At 42.1% G+C, this 22,588-nt stretch overlaps 1 protein-coding gene across 1 annotated transcript; it reads left to right on the top strand.

Annotated features, from left to right (window-relative positions):
- Positions 1 to 969: 969 nt before the first annotated feature.
- LOC146433875 (vitellogenin-2-like) lies at positions 970 to 22,553 on the top strand. The gene is made up of 35 exons (XM_085067954.1): positions 970 to 1,038; positions 1,390 to 1,410; positions 1,593 to 1,744; positions 3,198 to 3,449; positions 3,592 to 3,753; positions 3,884 to 4,032; positions 4,433 to 4,583; positions 4,685 to 4,842; positions 4,923 to 5,088; positions 5,605 to 5,730; positions 6,746 to 6,964; positions 7,378 to 7,595; positions 7,710 to 7,807; positions 8,225 to 8,349; positions 8,981 to 9,082; positions 9,675 to 9,794; positions 9,889 to 10,078; positions 10,417 to 10,510; positions 11,254 to 11,439; positions 11,632 to 11,776; positions 12,552 to 12,780; positions 12,864 to 13,039; positions 13,299 to 13,601; positions 13,881 to 13,928; positions 14,089 to 14,175; positions 14,648 to 14,860; positions 14,953 to 15,095; positions 16,410 to 16,548; positions 17,225 to 17,360; positions 18,535 to 18,721; positions 19,974 to 20,065; positions 20,545 to 20,642; positions 20,722 to 20,881; positions 21,960 to 22,121; positions 22,253 to 22,553. Exons 1-35 carry the CDS (start codon positions 999 to 1,001, stop codon positions 22,366 to 22,368), a joined length of 5,163 nt encoding a protein of 1,720 aa, XP_084924080.1. The 5' UTR covers positions 970 to 998; the 3' UTR covers positions 22,369 to 22,553.
- Positions 22,554 to 22,588: the final 35 nt, after the last annotated feature.

Below are 22,588 nucleotides of genomic sequence, written 5' to 3'. Positions count from 1 at the left end.
AGCCCCTCAGTCCTGTGGCTGCCTTAGCCCCCCTTGTTTGAGTTCCTGATGGAGCAGCTCCATGACCTGACTGGAGGGAACAGGTGGACTCGGGAACAAGGCCAATCCCTGGAGCCAAGAGCAGCCTGAGAGACCTGTGGGGTTGCCTCCAAAGTGACAGGGAAAATGCCCACTGATGAGAGAAGGGGGCTCCACCATGGGGTGAAGATGCCACCCCTTGTTGTGTGACGTGAAAAGAATGTGGGTGACTTGCATGCTGTCCACCTTTGTTAAACCAAGAGGTTTGTGTTGTAACAACTGTCAGCCTCATCCCTTCCCCCTTGCCAGGCAACCCCCACCAGCACCCCTCCGTGGCTAAACACACCAGGAAAGGGGCTGGCACATCAGCCCTGGAAGAGAAGGCAGCTGGGAGAAGAATGGACGTCAGCGGCATTTAGCCATGGCCTTCGTGACTGTGCTGGGAGGTTTGTGTCATGGGGTGAAGTCCCTGTCCCCAGAGAGCAGCGCTGTCCTGACAGCCTGTCCCACTCCCAGCAGGGCAGGGGTGGGCATGGTGTCACAGGAGGGCTGCCCGGGGCTTTGCACAATCCTGCTGATAGTGATCAGTTAGATAAGCTGTGTGTGTTATGGTCAGGTCAGGATAACCTGGACAAAGTTAGCACAGACTGCAATAGCACCAGGTGCTTCCAGGCAGTAAGGATAATTAGTAGTTTTTGTTATGCAATAATAAATTTTGGCTTTAACTATGTATAAATACTTTTAAATACTTGTTTCTAAAGGTAATTTCAAGGCATTCAGTTGGTGAAGTGAGAACAACAGTACTTGCGACAGTTTTGGTTCAGCAAAAATGTCCAACCCCGTCTCCCTCAAAGGGTTTGTTGGGTGGTTGATAAGAAGTTAAATCAAGATAAGATAACTCAACAAAATTCACTGTGCCTGTTAATAATTCTTCTATAAAAGCCACAGATTTTCCCCTGTGGTCTGCAGTCACTTTTAGCATGAAGGGACTCATCCTGGCCCTGGTGTTCGCCCTCGTGGGTAAGTTGAAGCTTTACCAGCATCGCTGAGCTGTGACAGCCACTGTGATCCTGAGCAAATTGCATCTCCTTGGGGCTTTTCAGGGATATTTACAGCTTCATTTGCTGAAGCCCTTTTATAGCTTCAGCTGTAAACTATTAGATTTCTGTGCTAAGCTCAGCAGCAGGAGAAAAGCCAAGCAAGCAGCAGCTAGTGAGTAGGGCTGGCATGGGCTTGGTGTCCTGGGGGTGTGGGGGGACCCCCATTACTGATAGTTTGCCAACCATCAGCACACTGACTAAATGAATAATACATGAAAGGATGTACAGAGATGGGTTTTTTTCATGAACACTTCTCTTTCCTTTCTCACAGGGGGCCAGAAGCAGGACCTTGGTAAGTGACTCCCCTGCCAGCCAGCAGCTCCCTCACTGCCTTCCCTCACAGCCTTGCCTTGCCCACTGCTTGCACCTGTATTTTGGCAGTGGCAGCTTCACCTTTCTTGGCTGGACTGGTCCAAGTAACATCACAACAGTCATAGCCATGGAGGTGTTTCTGTTACATTTTTTTCCTGACAGAGCCTGTTTTTCATATGGGCAAGACCTACCTGTATAGCTATGAGAGTATCATTATGCATGGGCTGCCTGACAGGAGCCTTGCCATGGCAGGGGTGAGGCTGGCCAGCAAGGTGGAGATCAGCCGTGTGTCCAACAGTGACCATCTTCTGCAGGTAAATCACCATGGGCATGGGAACAGACCCATATAATGCAGTTAAAGATGCTCTGTTCATACCTTCAGGCTGGTAAAATAAGTGACAAAAAGGTTTCAACTTAGGTTCACCTCCATGAAAAATATGGCAGGCAGCTGCATTAAAGAAATTTCTTTAAAATAGTTTTACTAAGGTAACACTAATCTTGAGTACAAAAATGAGCATTCTAGCAAGAAATATCCATGTTTTTTAACCTGGTTCATAGGCTGAGAGAAGCTCAGCACTGGAATTCAGGTGTCACATGAGAGAGACCCTGTCTCCATTATTCTCCTTTTGATATTCTTCACATACGCACTAATTCAAATATGAAGAATTATAATGGTAATGCCCATGTTTACCATAATGATATCAGATCTGGGAGCACAATTACTCATCAAAAAGATTAAACCAAGCAGCTTAAAATACTGGCATGGCACGAAAGACCACAGAAAAGGGATTGAGAAGACAGCACGTGGGGGAAAAGCTGTAAGAGGTGCCCTTAGCACTCGCCCTAGGAGTTTTCTCAGTCTGTAATCCTGCACATATATTAGGGAAACAGTGTGAAGGAATACCTATTGTCAATCTTTACACACTGCTGCAATTGCAGGCTCTGTGTAACCTCACTGGAGTTGCTACAATGCTAGCAGTTGCAGACAACAGCCTTGAGTAGGATTTAATTGGAGCAAATGTGACAGGAGGCAAGCCACCCTTGCAGCATTGATCATAAATGCCTAAAATAAAATAGAGCACTAAGCCCACACCTTTTCCCTCTATGCGGGAACATGTACTTTCATGCAGGAGGGTGGGAGGTGTGTGTGTGTGTAAGTATGGGACTCGATAGGTCTGTGATGCAGGCACACACTTCCCACTAGGTAGCAGCCAAGGACTTGTGCATAAGCTTTACAGCCTGAGGAGCTTGGAGGAACCTCAGCTGCTTCCAAAGGTGTGAGCTTCTGCAGTCACCTCTGCTCCCCCATCAGTTGTGACATGGCTTTGGTGCTTGGGGACATGCTGGAGCAGCAGAAAGAATAGTCCCTGTGTGTTTAGGGAGGCAGCCTGGGCAATAATGGTTTGGCTGCCTTGCAGACTGAAGGGAGATCTCATTTGTCATCTGTGGGAAAAGGGTGAGGATCCTGTCTGTACTGGTAGCTGGTAGCTGGCATTTCACTCACCCTACAAACTTCACCAGATTTGCTGAACTTTTGAATCCTGCTCACATAATCTTATTTTTCTCACAGAAATCCTTCATGGAAGTTTGTTTTTCAAGGATGCTTCCTAGGCTGAGCACAGTAGTCTGAGTTGGAAACTGTTTCCTGCAATGTTGGACAAGTGGCTTTTTTTCTGGCCATGGATAGGAAACATCCAGTTTCCTTATTATAGCACTATTTCAAACTGATGGTAAACATTATGATGGTTTTCCTATTTTTGTTCACAGATTCGATCACCAAAGCTGGAGGAGCACAATGGCTTCTGGCCCACTGACCCCTTCACTCCATCTTCGAAGCTCACAGAAACCATTACTGAATGCCTCAGCCAGACCTTTAAGTTTGAATACACTGAAGGAAGGGTTGGAAGTATTTTTGCCCCTGAGGACTGTCCCATTCTGTGCACTAACCTAGTGAGAGGGATTCTGAACATGATGCAGATAACCATCAAAAAGTCACAAAATGTGTATGAGCTACAGGAGGTTTGTTTTTTCCATTCTGATTTTCCCTTTATTCTCATTTTACCATTAAAGAGTAAGTTCTACTTCCCAGACCATTTTCTTTGACCTTTTTATCACTGTTTCAAGTTGGAAGAAGCTCATTGTGTTTAACCAATACTTGCAGGCTGGGATTGAAGGCATCTGCCAAACCAGATACGTTATCCAGGACGACAGCAAGAATAACCGTGCCACCATTTCCAAAAGCAAGGACCTGACGGACTGCCAGGAGAAAGCAGTGAAGAACCTGGGAATGGCATACATCCGGCCCTGCCCTACCTGTCCCCTGGTAGGAGCAGCATTGGGGCCACCACTGCCACTGCCCAGCACTCACATGGCACTGGTGCTCGGAGGGGGTTTGGCTAGGCTGGGCTCACCAGCCCCTTCCTGTTTCTGAGTGGGTCTCTTTGCACTTCTAGAAAGCCAGAAACATTAAGGGCACAGTGTCGTTCACTTACAAGATGAAGTATGATGACAGCGGGGCATCATTGACATTGGCCATGTCAGACCAGGTGTACCAGATCTCTCCTTTCAATGAGCCCAATGGGGCAGCAGTCATGGAGGCAAGGTAGGCACTGTGCATGTCCTTACATTGTCAAAGCCAGGAGGAGATGCCTAAAACATATTTAGTGTTGATTTGTGAGACAGCAAGAAGCATGTTGCCTGTGGCTGCCAAGGGCCAAAACACCGTACAGCCCTTGGGATGCCCAGCCCAGGATGCCCAGGGTGTTTCAGGTGGCCTGTGCCCTGCTGTTTGGGCCACCTGAAACATCTGTCCAACCTCTCCGAGACTTTAGCAAACTCACACAAAGGCTTTTGCAGCCATATGACTTTTCCAGATCATCCTGAGCAGTGGATAAACAGAGAAGTGCGCGATCCATTTGCAGTTCTGCTCCAATGCTGTACAAGTCCTCCATGCACAGAGTGTGGTTACAGGCTACTGATGCATTTCCCTCTTTCCCTTGAAGACAAGAGCTGTCTTTGGTCGGCGTTAAAAGGCCTCCTATCAGTGCACCAACATCTCAGCTGCAAAACCAGGGGAGTCTTCGTTATCATTTCTCGGGAGAACTACTCCAGATGCCAATTCCTCTAATAAGGATTAAAAATCCAGATTTACAGGTATTAGAGGCTTACTTTCACACACGTTCATTATTTATAAGGCTAACAGATCATCACATAATTTAGGCATGGATCCTTCCAACTGTCCGTTTTTCCCACAGTTAACACAAACACTGCGGCAATTAGTTCAGAATAATGAGAAAGGAGCCACTAAAGAAGCTGCAGCCAAGTTCTTGCAAATAGTCCAGCTTTTTCGTGTAGCCACACTTGATCAAATCGAGTCTTTGTGGCTGCAGTTTGTCAATGAACTCCCCTACAGGTAAGTGTAGCCTTCAGCCAGGGTTTCTGATCAGAGGCACACTAGGCAAGGGGGATAATGAATCCTCCGTTCCCTGGCAGGCCCTGGTTCCTGAGCGCCATCTGTGCTGCTGGAGCTACTGACACGTTCAGATTCCTGAAGCAAAAAATCCATGACAAGAAGCTGAACATCTGGGAAGCAGCTGTGACTCTCCCTCTCGCCTTCCATTTTGTTACACCAAACAAACAAACCCTGGATATTGCCTCAGTGAGTACAGATCCTTCTTCCTTCTATTTGCCTCTCACTCCTTTTTAAAAGGCAATTCATAGGATTATAAGTGAATGACACACTAAATTTGTAAAATGTAAATGTAAATGTAAAATGTAAATTTGACAAATCTAAATTTGTAAAATGCAAGGTATTAACAAAAATGGGGAATGCTTCAGAAAATATTTCCAAACACTTGTTGCCAGAAGTTTGTAATTATATTTCACATTAAACCCCACAAATTTGAAGAAAACTGCTGTTGATTATTTTTGCCAAATCACAAGTTAAAAAAAGACAAACTCAAAATAATATATAATCAGTGTCTAAAGTGCATACAGCATAACTGGTGAAGTCTATTTAATTTTCTTGTAGCTGAATGCCTAGCATTTGATTTAATTTCTGAAATTATTTAGAAAAAGCACAAATCAATTTTGTCTATTTCTCAAATGCATTTATTGCTAAATACCATTTCTAATTACTACAAACAGTAAATAATGATACTTCTTCCTTCTGCAGGCTTTTCTGACCTGTCCCCAAATCCAGAAAGTACTGATGCATAGGATAATTGTTTACCTAGGATATGGTAGCATGGTGAATAAATACTGTGCTCAGGCTTTACTATGTCCAAATGAACTTCTTCAGGTAGGTGACTTTCATTTCTTATTCATAAAAGGTGAAGAAATTTTTAAAATGCCTTTAATTTAGCTCTCACAATGCTGGCAGTTAGGTAACAAACTGTTTGCACACCTCACTCTTACAGATGCAAAGACCAAATGAAACACTGAGCTGATGCTTTTGAAAGATCATGTTGTAGCAGTTCAGAATTTCAAACATAGTGCTAGAAGCCCATGGGGATAATGGATCCTATAACAAGCCTGAAACTGGGTTTAGGCGTGACAAAATTTAGATTAAAGCAAAATAATTATGAATCTATGACTCTATTTTACATTAGGTAGTGTGTACTTAAAAGATATATTAAAAAGGCAGTAAAATGTGAATATGAGCAGAGCTCTGGATATGTCATGGGTTAGGGCTTCCAAGGAGGCCCTGCTACACAATTAAATTTCACTGTCAGAAATATTCAGGACATTGTCCTTGGACTATGCAGTTCCAGCTCCTTGCTCAGCAGGACCACAGCACTGGGAAAGCCTTGCTGGTGTTTGACATGTGTTCAAAGCTTCCAAAAGAGAGTAAAATAATGCCAAGCCACCAGGATGGTAATTCTGCTTCTCAGAACAGCCAAACTGTTCAAGTAAACTTGCAATTGCAGTAGGAAGTGAAAAAAAAGCGAGTGCAGTTTGGCAGGGCTGGCAGAGGTGCCCCAGGGAACGACTGAACCTGGCATCAGCTCAGCACTACCTTTGAACATGCAACAGCCTCTCTGGTGCAGGCACCACCTGGGATTGTCTCCAATTGTCAGGCTCAGGCACAATTGAAAATCAATTATAACACTGTGCCAGAAGAAAACCAAGTTTATTTGTATGGTCCATGTTTAGCATCCTGATGATAGTGAGATTTTTCCTGGGAGAAAATCCTGAACAGCTCTATTCTGGGATTTGAAGCAGTAGTTGTTTGGCTTGCTATGGCAATGCATATTTTTATGCATTATTACAAGATCATTACCGGGTATGATTAACATGGTCTGCTTTATTTTCAGCCACTCCATGATCTTGCTACTGAAGCCATGAGCAAAGGTGATGCCAAAGACATGTCCTTGGCCCTGAAAGCCATTGGCAATGCAGGAGAGCCAGCCAGTATCAAACGCATCCTGAAGTTTTTGCCAACATTCTCCTTAGCTGCAGCTTCATTACCAAACAGAATTCATGCTGATGCTGTGTTGGCCTTAAGGAAAATTGCGAGAAAAGACCCAGCAAAAGTAACTGAAATTATTGTTTAAACAGATGTCTTTAAGGGTATGGATTGGGTTTGCTTAGTGATTCAGGAATAGTAAAACCACCAGGTAATGTTAGCCCTTCTGGGCAGGTTTCTCAATTATTGTTCTCCCTCTTGCCCCCGCTGCAAACTCCTATGTCACCCCATCCTTGCTGATATCCTGGGAAACAATTTGCTCTAGTCACTCTAATATTGGGCCCATTCCTTATGGCTGTTTCTCCCAGTCCTGTTCACTGGGCACCCAGCAATATCTTCATTTTCAGTGACAGGTCCCATGCTCAACTCTCTGTTTGGGGCTCTCTTCTCCATTCACTGCAGAGCACTCCTGCTCTGTTCTGGAAACACTGATCACTGGCAAGTTATGGGCTGCTCAGAGGTTGTACCTTTCTCCTGTAGGTAAGGGAGACTACCCTCCAGGTCTTTATGGACAGCACGCTTGCTCCAAATGTCCGAATGGTGGCCTGTGTTGTCCTCTTCGAAACCAAGCCTGCTCTTCCAACAGTAACAGCTCTGGCCAGCTCGCTGCTGACGGAGCCCAGCCTGCAAGTAGCCAGTTTTGCATATTCACACATGAAGGCTTTGGCAGCAGGCAGGATCCCACAGCTCTATAAACTGTAAGTAGGGGAAGAAGTACATTTTTAGTAGCAAATGGAGATGTTTTTCTTGCAGTTTTCTAAGAATTTGTTCACAGTCGACTCTCTTCATATGATTTTAACTCTGTTACTCAGATCTGCTGCTTGCAACCTTGCCATTAAACTCCTGGGCCCCAGACTTGACAGGCTGAGCTATCGTTACAGCAAAGTCATTCAGATCGGTGACTATTCTTGTGAGTACCAGCTGCCCTGTGCACTTCCTCAGCTTAGGTAGCCAAATGCCTCTATTGTGTTCTGTGATTTTCGTCCAAAATCCAGCCATGAGCTGTGAGATTAGTGCACCCCTAAAATAGAAAAAGTACAAGAGCCTCCTAATATGCAAAATTCCCCAAGGCTGTTCCACAAATCTCTGGTATCTGCTGGGGAAAGTGGTATTTGCACATAGATTTAGGCTCCTTCTTCAGTCCCAGGGGTTGTGTTGACTCTGCCCTAGAAAAAAGTCCTCCTCTTGGGGTTGCAAACTTGAGGAGCTGTGGGATTGAATCCTGACAGGACCCCTTGAGATCTACTATAGCACATGCCTGAGGTGGCTTAAGTGCACCAGACACCTCGGAGACCCTTATTTCTGCTGCTCTTTATTCCTGTGACAGCTCAATATCAGGCTGGTGCCATTTGGAGGGTCTATCTAATGAACAGTCCCAGCACCATGTTTCCATCTGATATAATCACAAAAGTAAGAGGATATTATGCAAACACTGCAACGGATATTATCGAGGTAAGTGTTGCACTAAGGCAGCCAGCTTTTGGACTGTGATGTAGTGTTTAATTCCATCTCTGGCTGTGAGGGTGGATGTGGAAGGGAAAATTTAGATAATGATTATGATTTTACTTAGGCTTCTTCTTTTATTTGGGCTTCTTGACACATAAATTCATCAATGAACACATCCAGTATAGGCATGTAAATCTAGGAGCAGAGGAAAGCCTATGCAGCAGAACATCCATCTGCCCACCTAAAGTCACATGGGATCCAGGGTATTTTGCATAAGTACAGGGAAATAGCAGCTGAAATTAAATTTCAGCCAGCAGTACAGCCAGAGCAGCACAAAGCTCCATGTAACAGCATGCAGGAATTTACACAGCTTCTTGGGCAAGCTTTGCAGCCTGGGCTGAGCTCTGCACTACCCTAAAATTATCCCTGTTGACTAATTCAAGGCTGGCTGGCTCAGCACATCCTCAGCATCTGCAGCCATAGCCTGCGGTCATCCGCCAGGTAGACAAGTCCTTATAACGCAATGGCTTCATGAAACAAGTATTTAGTGAGGCCTCAGTGAGTTTCATACCAGGCACAAGGGTTTTCCTGAGCTCTCTCGTGCTTGGGCTGTGACACCTGGCTCTGTTTCCTACAGGTGGCTTTCCGGTCACAAAGCCTAACCAAGCTTATCAGGAAGCAGAACATTCCCTTTGCTGAGTATGACACGTACAAGACCCTGAAGGAGATGGGCAAATCGGTACGTCTGGGCACCCTTCTGGCTTGTGTGCAACAGACAGCTCCTGACAGCACCAGAGTTGCATCACCCACCCACTGAGCCATCCCTTTGATGTTTCTGGAAGAAAGGAGTCAGTCATCCTGTTCGGTCATGGAAAGCTGTACTGACATTATACTTACACTCTCAACAGATGCCACCTTTTCACTCAACATGTGTCAGCTCTTAAAGTATAGTACAAAAGATGTGGGTGCTGCTGGGAGCCAAAATGTTTTACCTGTATGTTCGAACACACTAAGTGGTTGTTCTTCTCTTTCAAAATTATTATCTAATATGGGTTTTTTTCATGAGTCCTTGGGTGTCACCTACTACTTACTGCAGCAGATATTACCAAGTCTTACCTCGTACTTCCATGAGGAAACTCTCTCTGAACTCACCTGTGCAATGTGAGAAAGGCCATATTGGTTCAGACCTGTAAGATGTCTATTAAGCTTTTGGCTAAGGAACCATTGTTCTCATCCTTCAGATGGGATCTACTTTTACTAATACATAATTCCATTTTAAGTGACAATTTTCTGCTTCTTCCCTTTCTCCCCATCTCTCCTTAACACCACAGCTTCTAGGATGGAAAGAACTGCCACCTGAAGACCCCCTGGTATCTGCTTACATCAAAGTATTGGGTCAAGAGATTGCTTTTGTTGACATTGACAAAGATGCCATTCAACAGATGACGATGGTACTGACAAGGCTGTTGATTTTTTTGTCTGCAATGCTGAATAATTTCCCTTCCGCATGTCCTCTTACCTACTTACCTATTTCTATATTTCCAGAGTCTAACTGGATCATCAAACTGGCAGTCAGTGGTGAAAAAATTGGTGGAAGAGGTCCAGAGAGGCATTTCAGGCCGATGGACCGTGCCTGTGGTGGTGGGTGAGATGCGACACATCGTGCCCACCATTGCTGGCCTGCCGCTGGAGCTTGGGCTGTGTGGGGCTGTGGTGGCCCAGGCTGCGGCTGATGGTGAGCTTGGGATGCCAAACCGAGCAGCTTCCCCACAATAACTGTGGCTCCAATCCCTCTGCTGACATGAAATCCTTCTATGATCTTGAAAAATGCCCTGGTAATGTCAAAATATTAGTGATCAGCTACTTCCAAATGGTTAGAGAAGTAATTAGCATGTTTCACCTGGGACACATTTGTATAACTCTGGTTTGGATTAGCAACCTTTAAATAACCATGTAAAGTTTTTCAAAATGTAAAAACACTGCCTTTGCATTAATAACTATTCTTATTGAAAGCATTGTTTCCCCAGAATTTATTGTTTCGCTGTTGATATAATTTCTGTTTGTCTTTTTCAGTGGATGTACAGGTATCACCACCAGTAGATGACAATTTTAAACCCTCGCAGTTGTGGGAAACCAAGACGGATATTCATGCTGACATCAGGCCTAAGTAAAAATTACATGTATTTTCACATACACACAAAAGCAGTTATAGTTGTTATATTTGACATAGATATGTGGTGGCATGAAGCTATAGAGGGGTCTGACTTGTCCCAGATTTGGGACAAATATGCTAGTCAAGAGCAGAAAAGTTATGAAAAAGCCACACAATCCCCTGCTGCTTTACCCTGCAACTGTAGCAATGTGCATGGTATCCCACAGGATGCTCTGTTGCTCTGCCATTGATAAAAATGCTCACATTTGTACCTGTTCAACGACTAAAGATACCAAGACAGGAAAATGTATTTTCTTAGATATTAAGTTCTCTATAATTTCAGCATAGGATTGCATCTTGAACTGGCATGAGCCAGAAGGATTTCAGGGGAAAAAAGGGAAATGCTTCTGGATCTGCAAAAGCAACAGTACTAATAATGATAATAGTAACGATGATAATAATAGTAGTGATAATATTAAAAAAAAATAGGCACGATCTGAAGCGACAAGATTCTGGAGTTAGCCTGTCCTCAAGTGACAATGCAGTCAGAGAGTCCATGCTAGCTTTGTTTTTCAGACAAATCACCTTTTCCAGTGGCATTTCAGCTATTTTTTTACCCTGCTGTGATAAAACTCTTAATCCATCAGTAGTGGGTCTTCCAATAAACAGAACAGTATGAAAATGTAATTTTGCATTTCAAAGTTAAATTTCTGCATATTAATATGTAATTATGCCTGGTTTTATTTCCACTCTTTCAGAGCATATTTTCATATGATTGCAATGATGGGGATTAATACACAGTACTTGCAGAGTGGTCTTGAGTTTCACGCAGAGTTCAGTGCCAATACTACAATGAAATTTGATGCCAGGATAGATATGAAAGAGAAAAATTTGAAGATTGAAAGCCTTCCCTGTCGTCAGGAGGCTGAGCTTGCAGCTGTGAGGTACAGAAGAGGTTTTTGCATTTTGCTTGCTTGTGGGTTCCCTGTTATAAAATCAAAAGTATACACCTACTTGTTAAGGTCTGCCATACCTTGGCAGCCACATAAAGCTTGGCACTGTCTTTTTTGCACCAGCAAAGATAGGTAGAGTGAAATCAGAAGGTGTTACTTATGTGCCATTTCTCACCTGAACAGGAGTGAAATTTATGCTATTTCAAGGAACATGGAAGAAGTAGATTCTGAAAAGAAATCCCAGATTTTCCCCAAAAGAGAAACACCAAGTGTGTCTGAGCAGCTATTTCAATTAACAGAACAATCTTCAAGACCTGGTAGCTGGAAGGTAAGGAAGCCTCTCCCCTGTACTGTACTGCAGACAGCTCCTCAGAAGGGCTGGGCACCCCTGACTCAAGAGCTGGCTAACCAGACCACAAACACAGCAATGGTGAGATTCAACTGGATATTTCCCAAACCAAGCCTAAGATCCACTGGGTTCATGACGTGATCATTCACAGTCCACTCACTTTCTTCATTGCATGCAGGCTGGGCTGCTTTGGCAGCATGTCTTCCTATTTCTTTACGGTTATGGGAGGGTGTCTGAAATTCACATCCTTTGTACAATACCCTTTTTTTCCTGAATCAGAACAATGTGAAAAATATGGTTCTTGGGCAGGATATAGATTTTTCTTCCCAAATCCTGAGATAATCACTGCAGTGGATTGCAGAAGCACATGCTTTCATGCGCTCTTCAGCTCCTGAGGCTGGCGTGGGAAGGCTACACTGGCTTGCAGCAGCAGAGCTAACAGCCTGAAATGGATGCAGAGGGATAGCTCCTCCAAAGAGCCCAGCAAGTTCTCACTGGGAAGTGTGCTTGGGAAGAACTGCCTGAGAAAGGGTGGGTGGGAGAGCTGTCCTCTTCCACAGAGCACTTTGCAGGAAACTCCACTGCTTCCAGTGCCTGGATGGCTAATTTTAAGCAATGTTTTCCTATTTAAGTAGTACTGTCATCATTCTCTTTGTTAACCACAGGAGCTAGTTTAAGAGCTGGGACAATTTTTCTTTTTTTTTTTTTTTTTGGTGGAAAATGACTTTATCTGCCACATTTTTGTTTAATGCAGCAAAGCAGTATTCCTAATATGATAACCAAAGGATACCAGCAAGGTTCAGAAGAGGTGCATCACAACAGTGCACGAAGAAGACTTTACGCCCGCAGGTTCTGTAAGAAATTTGAAAGTTTGGGATGTTCTACTTGTCTCAGCCTTAAATCACAAAATTCTGCTTTCTTAAGAAATACCTATCTGCACAAATTATTTGGAGAATTTGAAGCCAAAATAATTTTGAAGCCAGGTACAGTCATAATAACAAATTTTTCTGTCAACCACTGTGTATAATGTTCAAGCAGCACAACCCTGCAATGCTTTTGCCTTTAGTTCATACAGATGCTGATATTGAAAAAATACAGCTGGAGGTCCAAGCAGGATCCAAAGCAGCTTCAAAAATAATTGAGGTATCAAGCTCAGGGTCAAAGGAAGCGGGAGAGACATCTCCGTATGAGAACATTCAAGCTAAATTGAAGAAGATTCTAGGAATTGAAAATGTGCTCACGGTAAGAGACTTTGCGCATCAGAGAGGGAAATATTTCCTATAAATGTAACCTAGGGTTTCCATTGTGGAAAACTAGCATGGGAAAGCAATTAATTGGGCTGGGAGGAATGGGCCTGAGTGAGTTCTGGAACAGCTTCTGCAGTGTGTGGGGACAGGAAGTTCTATTTCCTCGGAAGCCTGTGGTGAGCATCATGTCTGACAGCCAGGGAAATATTACAGAAGAAGCTATAAATTCATAATGCTTTCAACTGTTTTCGGAGGCTTCAAATAAAACACGGCGCCGCACAAAGCGGATTAACCGAGAGTACACGACTGCAGACACCAGCCTCTGGGCAGCCCACCTCTCCAGCTCATCCTCTTCTTCTGCTGCTTCCTCTGCTGATGGTGAAGAGCCGGGAAATTATCACAGGAGAGATGAAAGAAGCCAATCTGGGAAGAAGCGTGGCAGCAAGAGCAGGAGCAGCAGTGGCAGCTCTGCTAGCAGCACAGCATGCAGCAGTAGCCAAGAAGAGCACTCTGGGGATAGGCACTGCAGTGGGGACAGTGAATATTCCAACCAACAGGTAATTCACTCTGGCTGGACCTTTTAATATTTCTTATAGTGATTGTTTTGTACATTAGGAAATTGTGCTCATAGAGCATGGACCAAAGAAAGAGGGATTCTGGTTCTCTCAAGCATTTCAGATCAGAATTTTTACATTTCAGAATATTTCACTGTAAAATGTTTTTTTAAAATTAATTCTATTTTGCTTTTTTTTCCATACTGCAATTTTTAATGCATTTATCAAAAGTTAGTTCTTTATTTTCTCTTGGGTCTTCTTACACACTCTCTATTTTCACAGGCAAACCCACCTGTTTATCAGTTTGTGTTCAAGCCAACGGATGAACAGGTACATTTACTGCATATAGTGGGAACAGGGTATACAACTATTCTTGCTGTCTTTGCTGCAATTAGACCCTAGTTCTCTGAGAGTGAAAACATGAAAAATTAATTCTGCAACAACTTCCAGTGGTAGGCCCCTGCTTCAAGGTGATTCTCTGTTTTTGCAGGACCCAGGAGAGGAAATCCTGAACATCAGCATCAGCTCCTCATCTTCTTCAGCTAGTGATGAAGGTATCTCTACAGCCATGTCTCAGGTGAGTGTCTTAATCTGCAAGAAATCCAAACATTTACTTTGCTCTTCCAGTTGTTGGATATTTATAACAGAATAGGAAAAACATGGTGATTTAGCATATTAGGCATATAGAAAGAAACTGAACAGTTTCTTGTTTTATAAAGGTGAGCACATTGGGTAGTCATTGAATGTTATTTAATACTCACCAATACAGGCTACATTTTTTTAAATGAAACTAGAATGTATTACTGTATATGTTGAAATTTGTCTTGCTAAGTAAATAATTCACTATAAAAATCAGAACACTTTAGTGTTGAGCTGGGTGCTATCAGCTCTTTATAAGTACCATACTTCTTTTGGTTACACTGAAATTACTTTCAAAAAAGAATTCCCAACACAGTTTTACTTGCACAGGTTGTGCCAGTGGTTTTACTACAGTAATTCTAATGCTTTCTTTATGCCTTTGGTCTCTATTTTCTCTCTACTCACTGAAGTCTACATTCCTGGGAGACAGCAAGCCACCGATAGTGGCTGCAATTCTTCGTGCCATCCATAGAAACACACAGCCAACGGGATTACAGTTTGTCCTGTACACTGACACACAACCCAGGAGACTGAGAATACAGATGTTTGGTTCAACCATCACAGGACCAAGCAGATGGAAACTCTGTGCTGATGCTTCAGTAATAAACTACCGAAAAGTATCAGTAAGTTTAAAATATCAATCAGCTCAAATATAAATGAAATATAATGATCTTACTATGTTTTATACAAAAATTTATATATTCCCCTCTACTAGGGTTTTCTGAAATGGGGTAAAGATTGCCAGGACTACGAGATTGCTACTCAGATTGCAACAGGGCGATTTGCTGCTTATCCAGCTATGCAGATGAAGCTGGACTGGCTAAAAGTACCTTCAATAATCCGAACAACTGCAAGATGGTGAGATTTTATTTTAGTTTTGGAAAAATTCATATATTTCAATGCTCCAAATAATTACAGGTTCAGTTCTTCAATTTCCAAGCTGGAACAGTTCCCCTTAATCAGTGGGATATTATAAAATCAGATTACATGTGTTTGCTTTCTCTTTATTCATTCCCTCAAAGCATACTCCATTTTAGTTTGCAAGAAAACCACTTGGGATGATGGGATTAACCTAATCTGTTGTAGACTCATAATTTAAAGTGCCTGAATTAGGAGATTGGTCTCCTGATGCTTCCTGATTGATGGAGGCTGAGAGCAGAAGCCTAGCCTTGGTTCTCTGAAGAAGTCAGTCTCTTACTTAATTTCCTAATGCAGGCACCTTGCCTCTGGCTTCTGAAGTGATACAAATACTTCTTATGAGGCTTATGCACACTAAATAACAAATGCTGTATAATATTTAGTGTAAGAAAACTGTATGTGCTGGATTCAGTTCACATGTGTCTCCACATATATGAAATATCTGTTGCATTCATTCATTGAATCCCTCCATGAATTTGCCCGCAACAACATATAGATCCATATTGAAGCCTAATTTTTTGTCATAGTGCTACCAAAACACAGACACATACAGAAATTCAGTCAACTAAATATGCACATAACACTAGTTTTCACATTAAAGGCATACAGGTGATTTGGTTAACAAAAGTCTGCTGAAGAGGGTAACTTTCTACATTAGATTGAATTACCTGAAGCTGTTATCTGCTTTAGAGGAGATGAAACCATCCAATTGACTATCCTGGAGCAAAGCCACAGAACTTAGCCTTTTTTCTGCTTTGAAACTATGCCATTTTCTAAAGGAATATTTTCTGTATTTCTCTATTTGAGTCCCAAGCCAGTTTGGAAACTCATTCGTAGAGATGCCTCCATCAGCTTGTTGACAGTCTTAGTGGGCAAAGGATCCTTGCCTAAAGTAACCACTGCAGGACTGACATATTAATGTTAAGTATTAATTTATTGTTTTTAGCATGTTAGTATTTGGAGGTTTATGTAATTGATGCCTATTTTAAGTCTGAATGTGTTCAAAACAAGTTGGCCACACTTTTCTTCTCATATCACTCTCTCATCCAGTCTCTTGAGATCTTTTACACTAATTAAAAAATAAATTTGCCTGCCCCTCCTTCCATACAGAATACCATGTATCACCAAACCCTCATGCAAAAAGTTTCTAACACAGGATGCATGTTGCTTTAAGGGGGTATTTTAATGTGAACAAATAATAACCATTTTTTTCAAAGACAGATTGTTTTAACCACTTACTTTCCTTTTTTTCAGGGTTTACTCATTTCTTCCAGGAGCTGCCTATATGCTTGGATACTCCCAAAGGCAACAGCTTGGTCCCTCTCACCAGGCAACCTTGGTTATGGCTTTGACATCTCCAAGAACCTGCGATATTGTCTTTAAGTTGCCAGAGGTAACTATTTCCTCTATCTTTTATCCCAAAGCAGTCAGTACTTTGGAAAGGGATGATTAATAGTTTTTTTTAACCCACTGATTTAAAAAAAAATTATAAAACTATAAAGAAGCTGCCATCACAAGATATTATGTTCATGCAGTTGGTTTTGCTATCTTACAATACATTTGTCTTTCTCATGTAGCATGCATATGAAATAAGAAACAGGTTACAAAACAACCATCATGATTGATTGCACATTAACAATAACTTATTTAAAAGACTGCTCCCCCCTAAACCTTCAGGAAGATGACAGGTTTTCCTGTGTTCTGGAAAAGACAGTAAAACCAGCTTGTTGAGATAGCCAAACAGGAGGACTTGAGGTATAGGCAGAAAGAGGGTGTGAATCTCAGGTAAGCAAACTGTTCAGCCTGAGAGCAAATGTGATGTACAGCTGTCCAAAAAGTTGCAAACTGGTGACTATCCAAATTCATTTATAGCACTGCTGTTCCATAGGTTGCAGATGTGTCACACTGTAGAATTATTTCATGCTGTAGGACTTGATTTCTTTTTCACTCTGACCTAAATTCAGATGCTAATTTAGATTTCAGTCAGCACAATTCTCTTGGAACATTAGAGGAAAACCTTATCTGCACTTTGCATTTCCATTCACGTTTGTTTTCTGCCTCCTTTCCAGCTCACAATTTACGAGAGAGCCATCAGGCTTCCCCTGCCATTCCCTTCACATCCAGGTACACCGATGTCAACATTAGCATCCTCTGACTGGAAGGTCTTTTCCCAAGCAACACTTTCACTCATTGAAAGTCTCAAAGGTCAGCAACTAAATCTCTTCACAGGCACTGATTGACTTTGAAATTTTGTAAACACTTTATACTTTTGATGTAATTTGAAATTATTTTATTTATTTACTTAAAAATCAGTTGGACTTCAGATAGAAACAAAGCATCTGTATGAAAATCTGTGAGACTGCAAAGATGTAAAGAAAAGGAGACATATTAGGAAGATTAAACATTCAGTTCCATGCCAAATAGTGCTTCCAAAGACATCCATTCCCAAAAGAAATTGTGAAGAAAAGACATTACAAAATTTGTGTGAGAGACATCTAAATGACCTCTGATTTGGTGTGTTCTGCTTGATTAGCACTGTTACATAGAAGCTGAAACAGCTTCAAAAGTATAACCATTATTTCAAATCATGCACTTTGATTTTGAAGGGATTATTGTTTGATTAATGCTGTATTAAGAGCTAATCACATTATACTTGCTTAGGGTAAATTTTAAATTGAAAAGCTTTATGTAATCCTGCAATAAGGAGTCACGTTTTGCTTGGAATCAGTGAGCTAATATCATATTTATATGGTGTCCCTGTCCCCAGCATGGGGGTTGGAATTAGGTGATCTTTAAAGTTCATTCCAACCCAAGCCACTCTATGGTATTTCTCTGGTAAACGCCAAAATTAATCTGTATTAATTAAAATTGTTGTAAAATAATTTTTAATCAGAGCTGGTAGGATTTCCAACAAAACATCATTACAGTGAAAAATAGAAAAGCATAGTGTGGTATTCTTTCCTCCCCATCTTCTAACTATTTCTAATCCTGGTTATGACTCAACAAATGTATCAGCATTTTAGTGAACTTTCTCTGGTGTTAACAATATGTGAATTGTTATAAACCTTTGTGAAATTCTTTTGACTACAACAAAGTTAGAAAATCCAAAATGCCAAAAACAGAGAGTTGCACCAGCACCAGGTGTGTGAATTCATCTCACACAAGGACTGAATCATGGGTGGGTTGTGCTGCTGCTTGGGGACTGGCAAAGTTTTGCTTTTGTATTACTACAAATCTAATATTTCGTCTGACAGAATTAATTCACTTCTACATGGGAACATGTAGAACCAGAAGATTTTTTTTCCTTTTAATTACAAAACTAAAATAAAATAGCTGTCTTATATAAATTACAAAATGCTCACTGGTTTCTTTTTTCCAGGTCATTGTACAGTTTTCCAAAATAAGATCACAACCTTCAATGGCATTGAATTTAACTATTCAATGCCTGCAAATTGCTACCATGTCTTGGTGCAGGATTGTAGTCCAGAGCTTAAATTCCTGGTGATGGTGAAAAGACCTGAAGAGTCTGCTGACCTTACAGCAATAAATGTCAGACTTGCCAGCCAGTAAGTAATTGAAAACTTCATAAAAAATAGATGCCAAGCAGAATATGCTATAAATGAAGATCAAATTGGTCAGGCAGATTGGCGCTTGCATTAAACTCATGCAGAAAGTACCAATGTCAATGGAAAGATAACTAGGAGTGTCACTGGGGTTTGGGACTTTGTCTTTTAAAAATGCTTCTGAAATATATCTGAGGTTCACAGTAACCTACTGCCCCAAATTCTTCATTAATTCATTGGAATTCAACCATCTCATTTCAGTACTTAGTGATTAGGTGGACATATAAACTATAAATCCAAAAGGAGTTATTGTAATCATTAGTCTGGCCTTCTACACTAAGCTAATAATTAGAACAAATTAGAACCCACATTCATTACAGCAGGGTTGTTGAGAAGTGGACACAGGGAAAAAGGGCATTACTTATCCCAGATTAGAGGCACTCTCTTAGGACATCTCTTAGTTGGTACATAATGTTCTAATCTATTTGAAATTAATTTAAGATAAACTTTGTTTCAGCCTGGAGCAATCACCCCTAAATTGTATCGGATTGTGCATACCAAAATCATTGTAGTGAGTGTTCTTCAAAGAACATAAATAGACTTTGATCTATAAGGTTTCATTACAAGTAATTATTTCTGAAAAAATGTGTGACAAACTGTGCCATAATGTTAGAGAAACAGAGGGAATCTAGTATTCCCTGCACCTGTTTTGTGGAAAAACACAAGGATGCTTGTTTTATAGACTGTGTCTTTCATGATAAAGACATTCCTCATCACTGAATCATTCCTGATTGTTTCATACAATTGTATGGATGTGCTTTTGATGTGCGTGAGCTTCGTGTTTCTTGATTAGAGCAAACACCGATCTGAAGAAAATACTACAATACACAGACTGTTCAGGCTGTAGGAGAACTGCCGTAGGGAACCCAATCTTCCTTTGAAATGTAAAGCACCTTCAGTTGATGTGAAGGTAATAGCAATGATGTTCTGCAGCAAGGCTCCTGTAGCCTTGTGTCTTCCTGCCAGAACTGTGGCCACAAGCAGACAGAGACGAGCACAGCCAGGGAAAGGTGTACTGGGAGCACTCCTCCTGGGGGGTCCTGGGCCCCCTCAATCTTCCTCCTAAAAGGCAGAAGGTGATTCATGCCAGAGTGATATGAGCATCCTGCAGTGATGGTTCTACCAGAACTGGAAATTGAGAGCTGAGTAGGGCAAAGGAGAAGCATTTGTTTACACTGATTTCCTTTATTTAAAGTGAGGTTGACATGTATGTTTCCAATGGACTCATCCAGTTGAAGATCAATGGTGTCCAAGCCCCAAGAGATCTTCCATACACATCTAATACTGGTAAGAGATGCATCTCTATATTTCATTTACTCTTTCCTGATCTTTTGAAGAAGGGAAGGACACAATCCTGTAAACACCTCAAAAGATAAAGATCATCCTAATTTGAAAAACAATTATGTGATGTTAACATACCTGCATGCAAGTTTTTATAGTGAGAGGCAAGAAAGATGAGCAAAGAAAGAGATGCTGATCCTGTACATCTCTGCATAGACCAAAAAAATGCAGGGTTTTGGTACATTTTGTTGATCCCAGAGACCCACAGAACGAGCATCTAGATGTCCCCTGTCCCAGCCACCCTTGTGACAGGGCTTCAGCTTTTCCCAGGGCAGGAAGCAGTAGTCTTTCTCCTTTTCCCCCATCTCTTTCAAGATTCTTTAGAGGGTGCATTATGTCCCCAGGAACTTAACAAATGGTTCAGGGTGGACTCTAAAACAGTAATTTCATTTTAGAAAAGATCTTACTTTGCTTTTTTGTTGCAGCTGCAAGCATGCTGATCAGCAGTGAAAAGAAAGGACTGGCACTAAAAGCCCCAGATTATGGCATAGATAACCTATATTATGATGGGCATAGACTTGAGGTAATTTTTGAGTTACTTTCAGTGGGTTTATTTTTAGAAGAAAAGCATTTACAGGCAACTTTTCTGTATTTCCAAAAAGATTCAAGTTGCTTTCTGGATGGCTGGAAAAACATGTGGTATTTGTGGAAAATACGATGCTGAGACGAAAAGAGAATATCAAACACCCAGTGGATATTTAGCTAAAGATGCTGTGAGTTTTGGTCACTCTTGGATCATCTCAGAAGACCCCTGTGCTGGAGGTACTAAGATTCTAACATATATCTGTATCAACTAATTAAATAGTCACATGACTAGGTGATTTATATTAATTGTAGCACAGTCATCTCATTTTTTGCTGTTTTTGTGAATAGTAGCCGCAGACTAAAAGAAGAAAAAAATCTGGTTTTCCAGGGTTTGGTAGTTCACTGCAAGTTCTGGTTTTGTTGTGGTTTTTTATCAACAGTTTATGCATTGTGTAGTTACCTGGAGTTTGTGTAGTCAACTTAAAACTTCCTAAGATGATAACACAGTATGAAAAAGAAGTAGTTTGATGGTTGACAAAAGCAGTTTTATGTCATCTTTATTTTAATTCTGTTATTTCCAGGCTTTTAGTTTAGATAAAACATCCACATCTACTCCTGACTATCAAACTAAATGGCATTTGAGGTGGGAAAAACTTGTTTTAATTTCCTCAGGCTGAAGTTTACCAAAATTTAAAGACTCCAGCCTGGAAATGACTGATTGTTCTTGCCATCCAGGTCCTACATAAAAACAAGAAGAATGTGTTGGTAACATTAGGGTGCATTACACATTTTGTGTGGAGCACAACTCTCTGGGCATGTTTTGGCCTTTTTGTAATGTATTCTCAGATCAAGCTTCCCTGGGGTGACTGGGCCAGGAAAGCCTGGATCATAGGCTTAAGGACTAAGCTACTCAGCCACAGCAAGGCAGATGTGATGCTACTCACAGTGCAGAAATGGATATACAGATGTCTGGGAGCCACTACTGCCCTGAATTGAAGTGCTGTCTTAGTTTAGGTAAAGTTGAGTGTCAGCTGACCAAGGTTTCACATGTATCTTTTTGGATTTGGACATCAGTGTCCCACCTAGATCCCATTTGACAAGGCTCTGTCCTTGTGACTGTGCTCCACGTGCCTTATTTTCTCACAGCCTGAGCTCTTTGACAAAAAATTGATTCACTTCAACCAGATTTGCTTCATCTAGCTTGTGTCACTTTGTTCATCCATTGGTCTTAGTGTTTACTAATTCTACAGATTAAGTCCAGAAACTTTATTTATCCAAACTCTGTGCACGCTTTAAGAAGCCTCGTGTTTTGTAGCTTGTAAGCTGCAGCGCAGATTTGTCAAAAGTGAGAAGCCGGTTTCATTTGAGAAGACAGCAGTAAAATGCTTCTCTGTGGAGCCAGTTCTTCGCTGTGTAAAAGGCTGTTCAGCAACCCGGACTGTTCCCGTCTCCGTGGGCTTCCACTGCGTTCCAGCCGGTGAGTCTCTGAGCACAACAAGACCAGTGTGTGTGACTGGGATTCTGTGCAAAACCGTGGGTTTGCCGCACTAACACAGGAGTACCCCGTTGTATAACCAACCCCGCTCTTCTTCCTTCTTTCTCGTTTAGACTCCGCGCTCAGCCTGGACGGGCAGCCTAGGCTGGACCAGAAATCCGAGGACGTCGTGAGCTCGGTGTCCGCTGACACGGCGTGTTCGTGCCAGCAGCAGTCGTGCCCGGCCTGAGCCCCGCACGAACCCGCTCCGAGCCGGCTGGGCCCGGCCGCCCGCGGGCACTGCGGGATCGGGCAGGGGGATGAGCCCCGTTCCCGCCGGGAGCCCGCTCCGCTCTGGTTCCTCTCCTGGAGACCTTGGAAACAACCCGGGCACCCCTCCCGGGCTGACCTTTCAATAAACACGTGCTCTGTGAACTCGGCCCAGCTCATTTGTCCCTGCACCCGCGGCG

The sequence above is a fragment of the Lichenostomus cassidix genome, chromosome 8 (genome assembly GCF_008360975.1).
Source record: "Lichenostomus cassidix isolate B80296 chromosome 8, HeHo_3.0, whole genome shotgun sequence".
Classification (NCBI taxonomy): Eukaryota; Metazoa; Chordata; class Aves; order Passeriformes; family Meliphagidae; genus Lichenostomus; species Lichenostomus cassidix.
The sequence above is the reverse complement of the archived record's forward strand: the minus strand, read 5'-3'. Positions and strand labels throughout refer to the sequence as shown.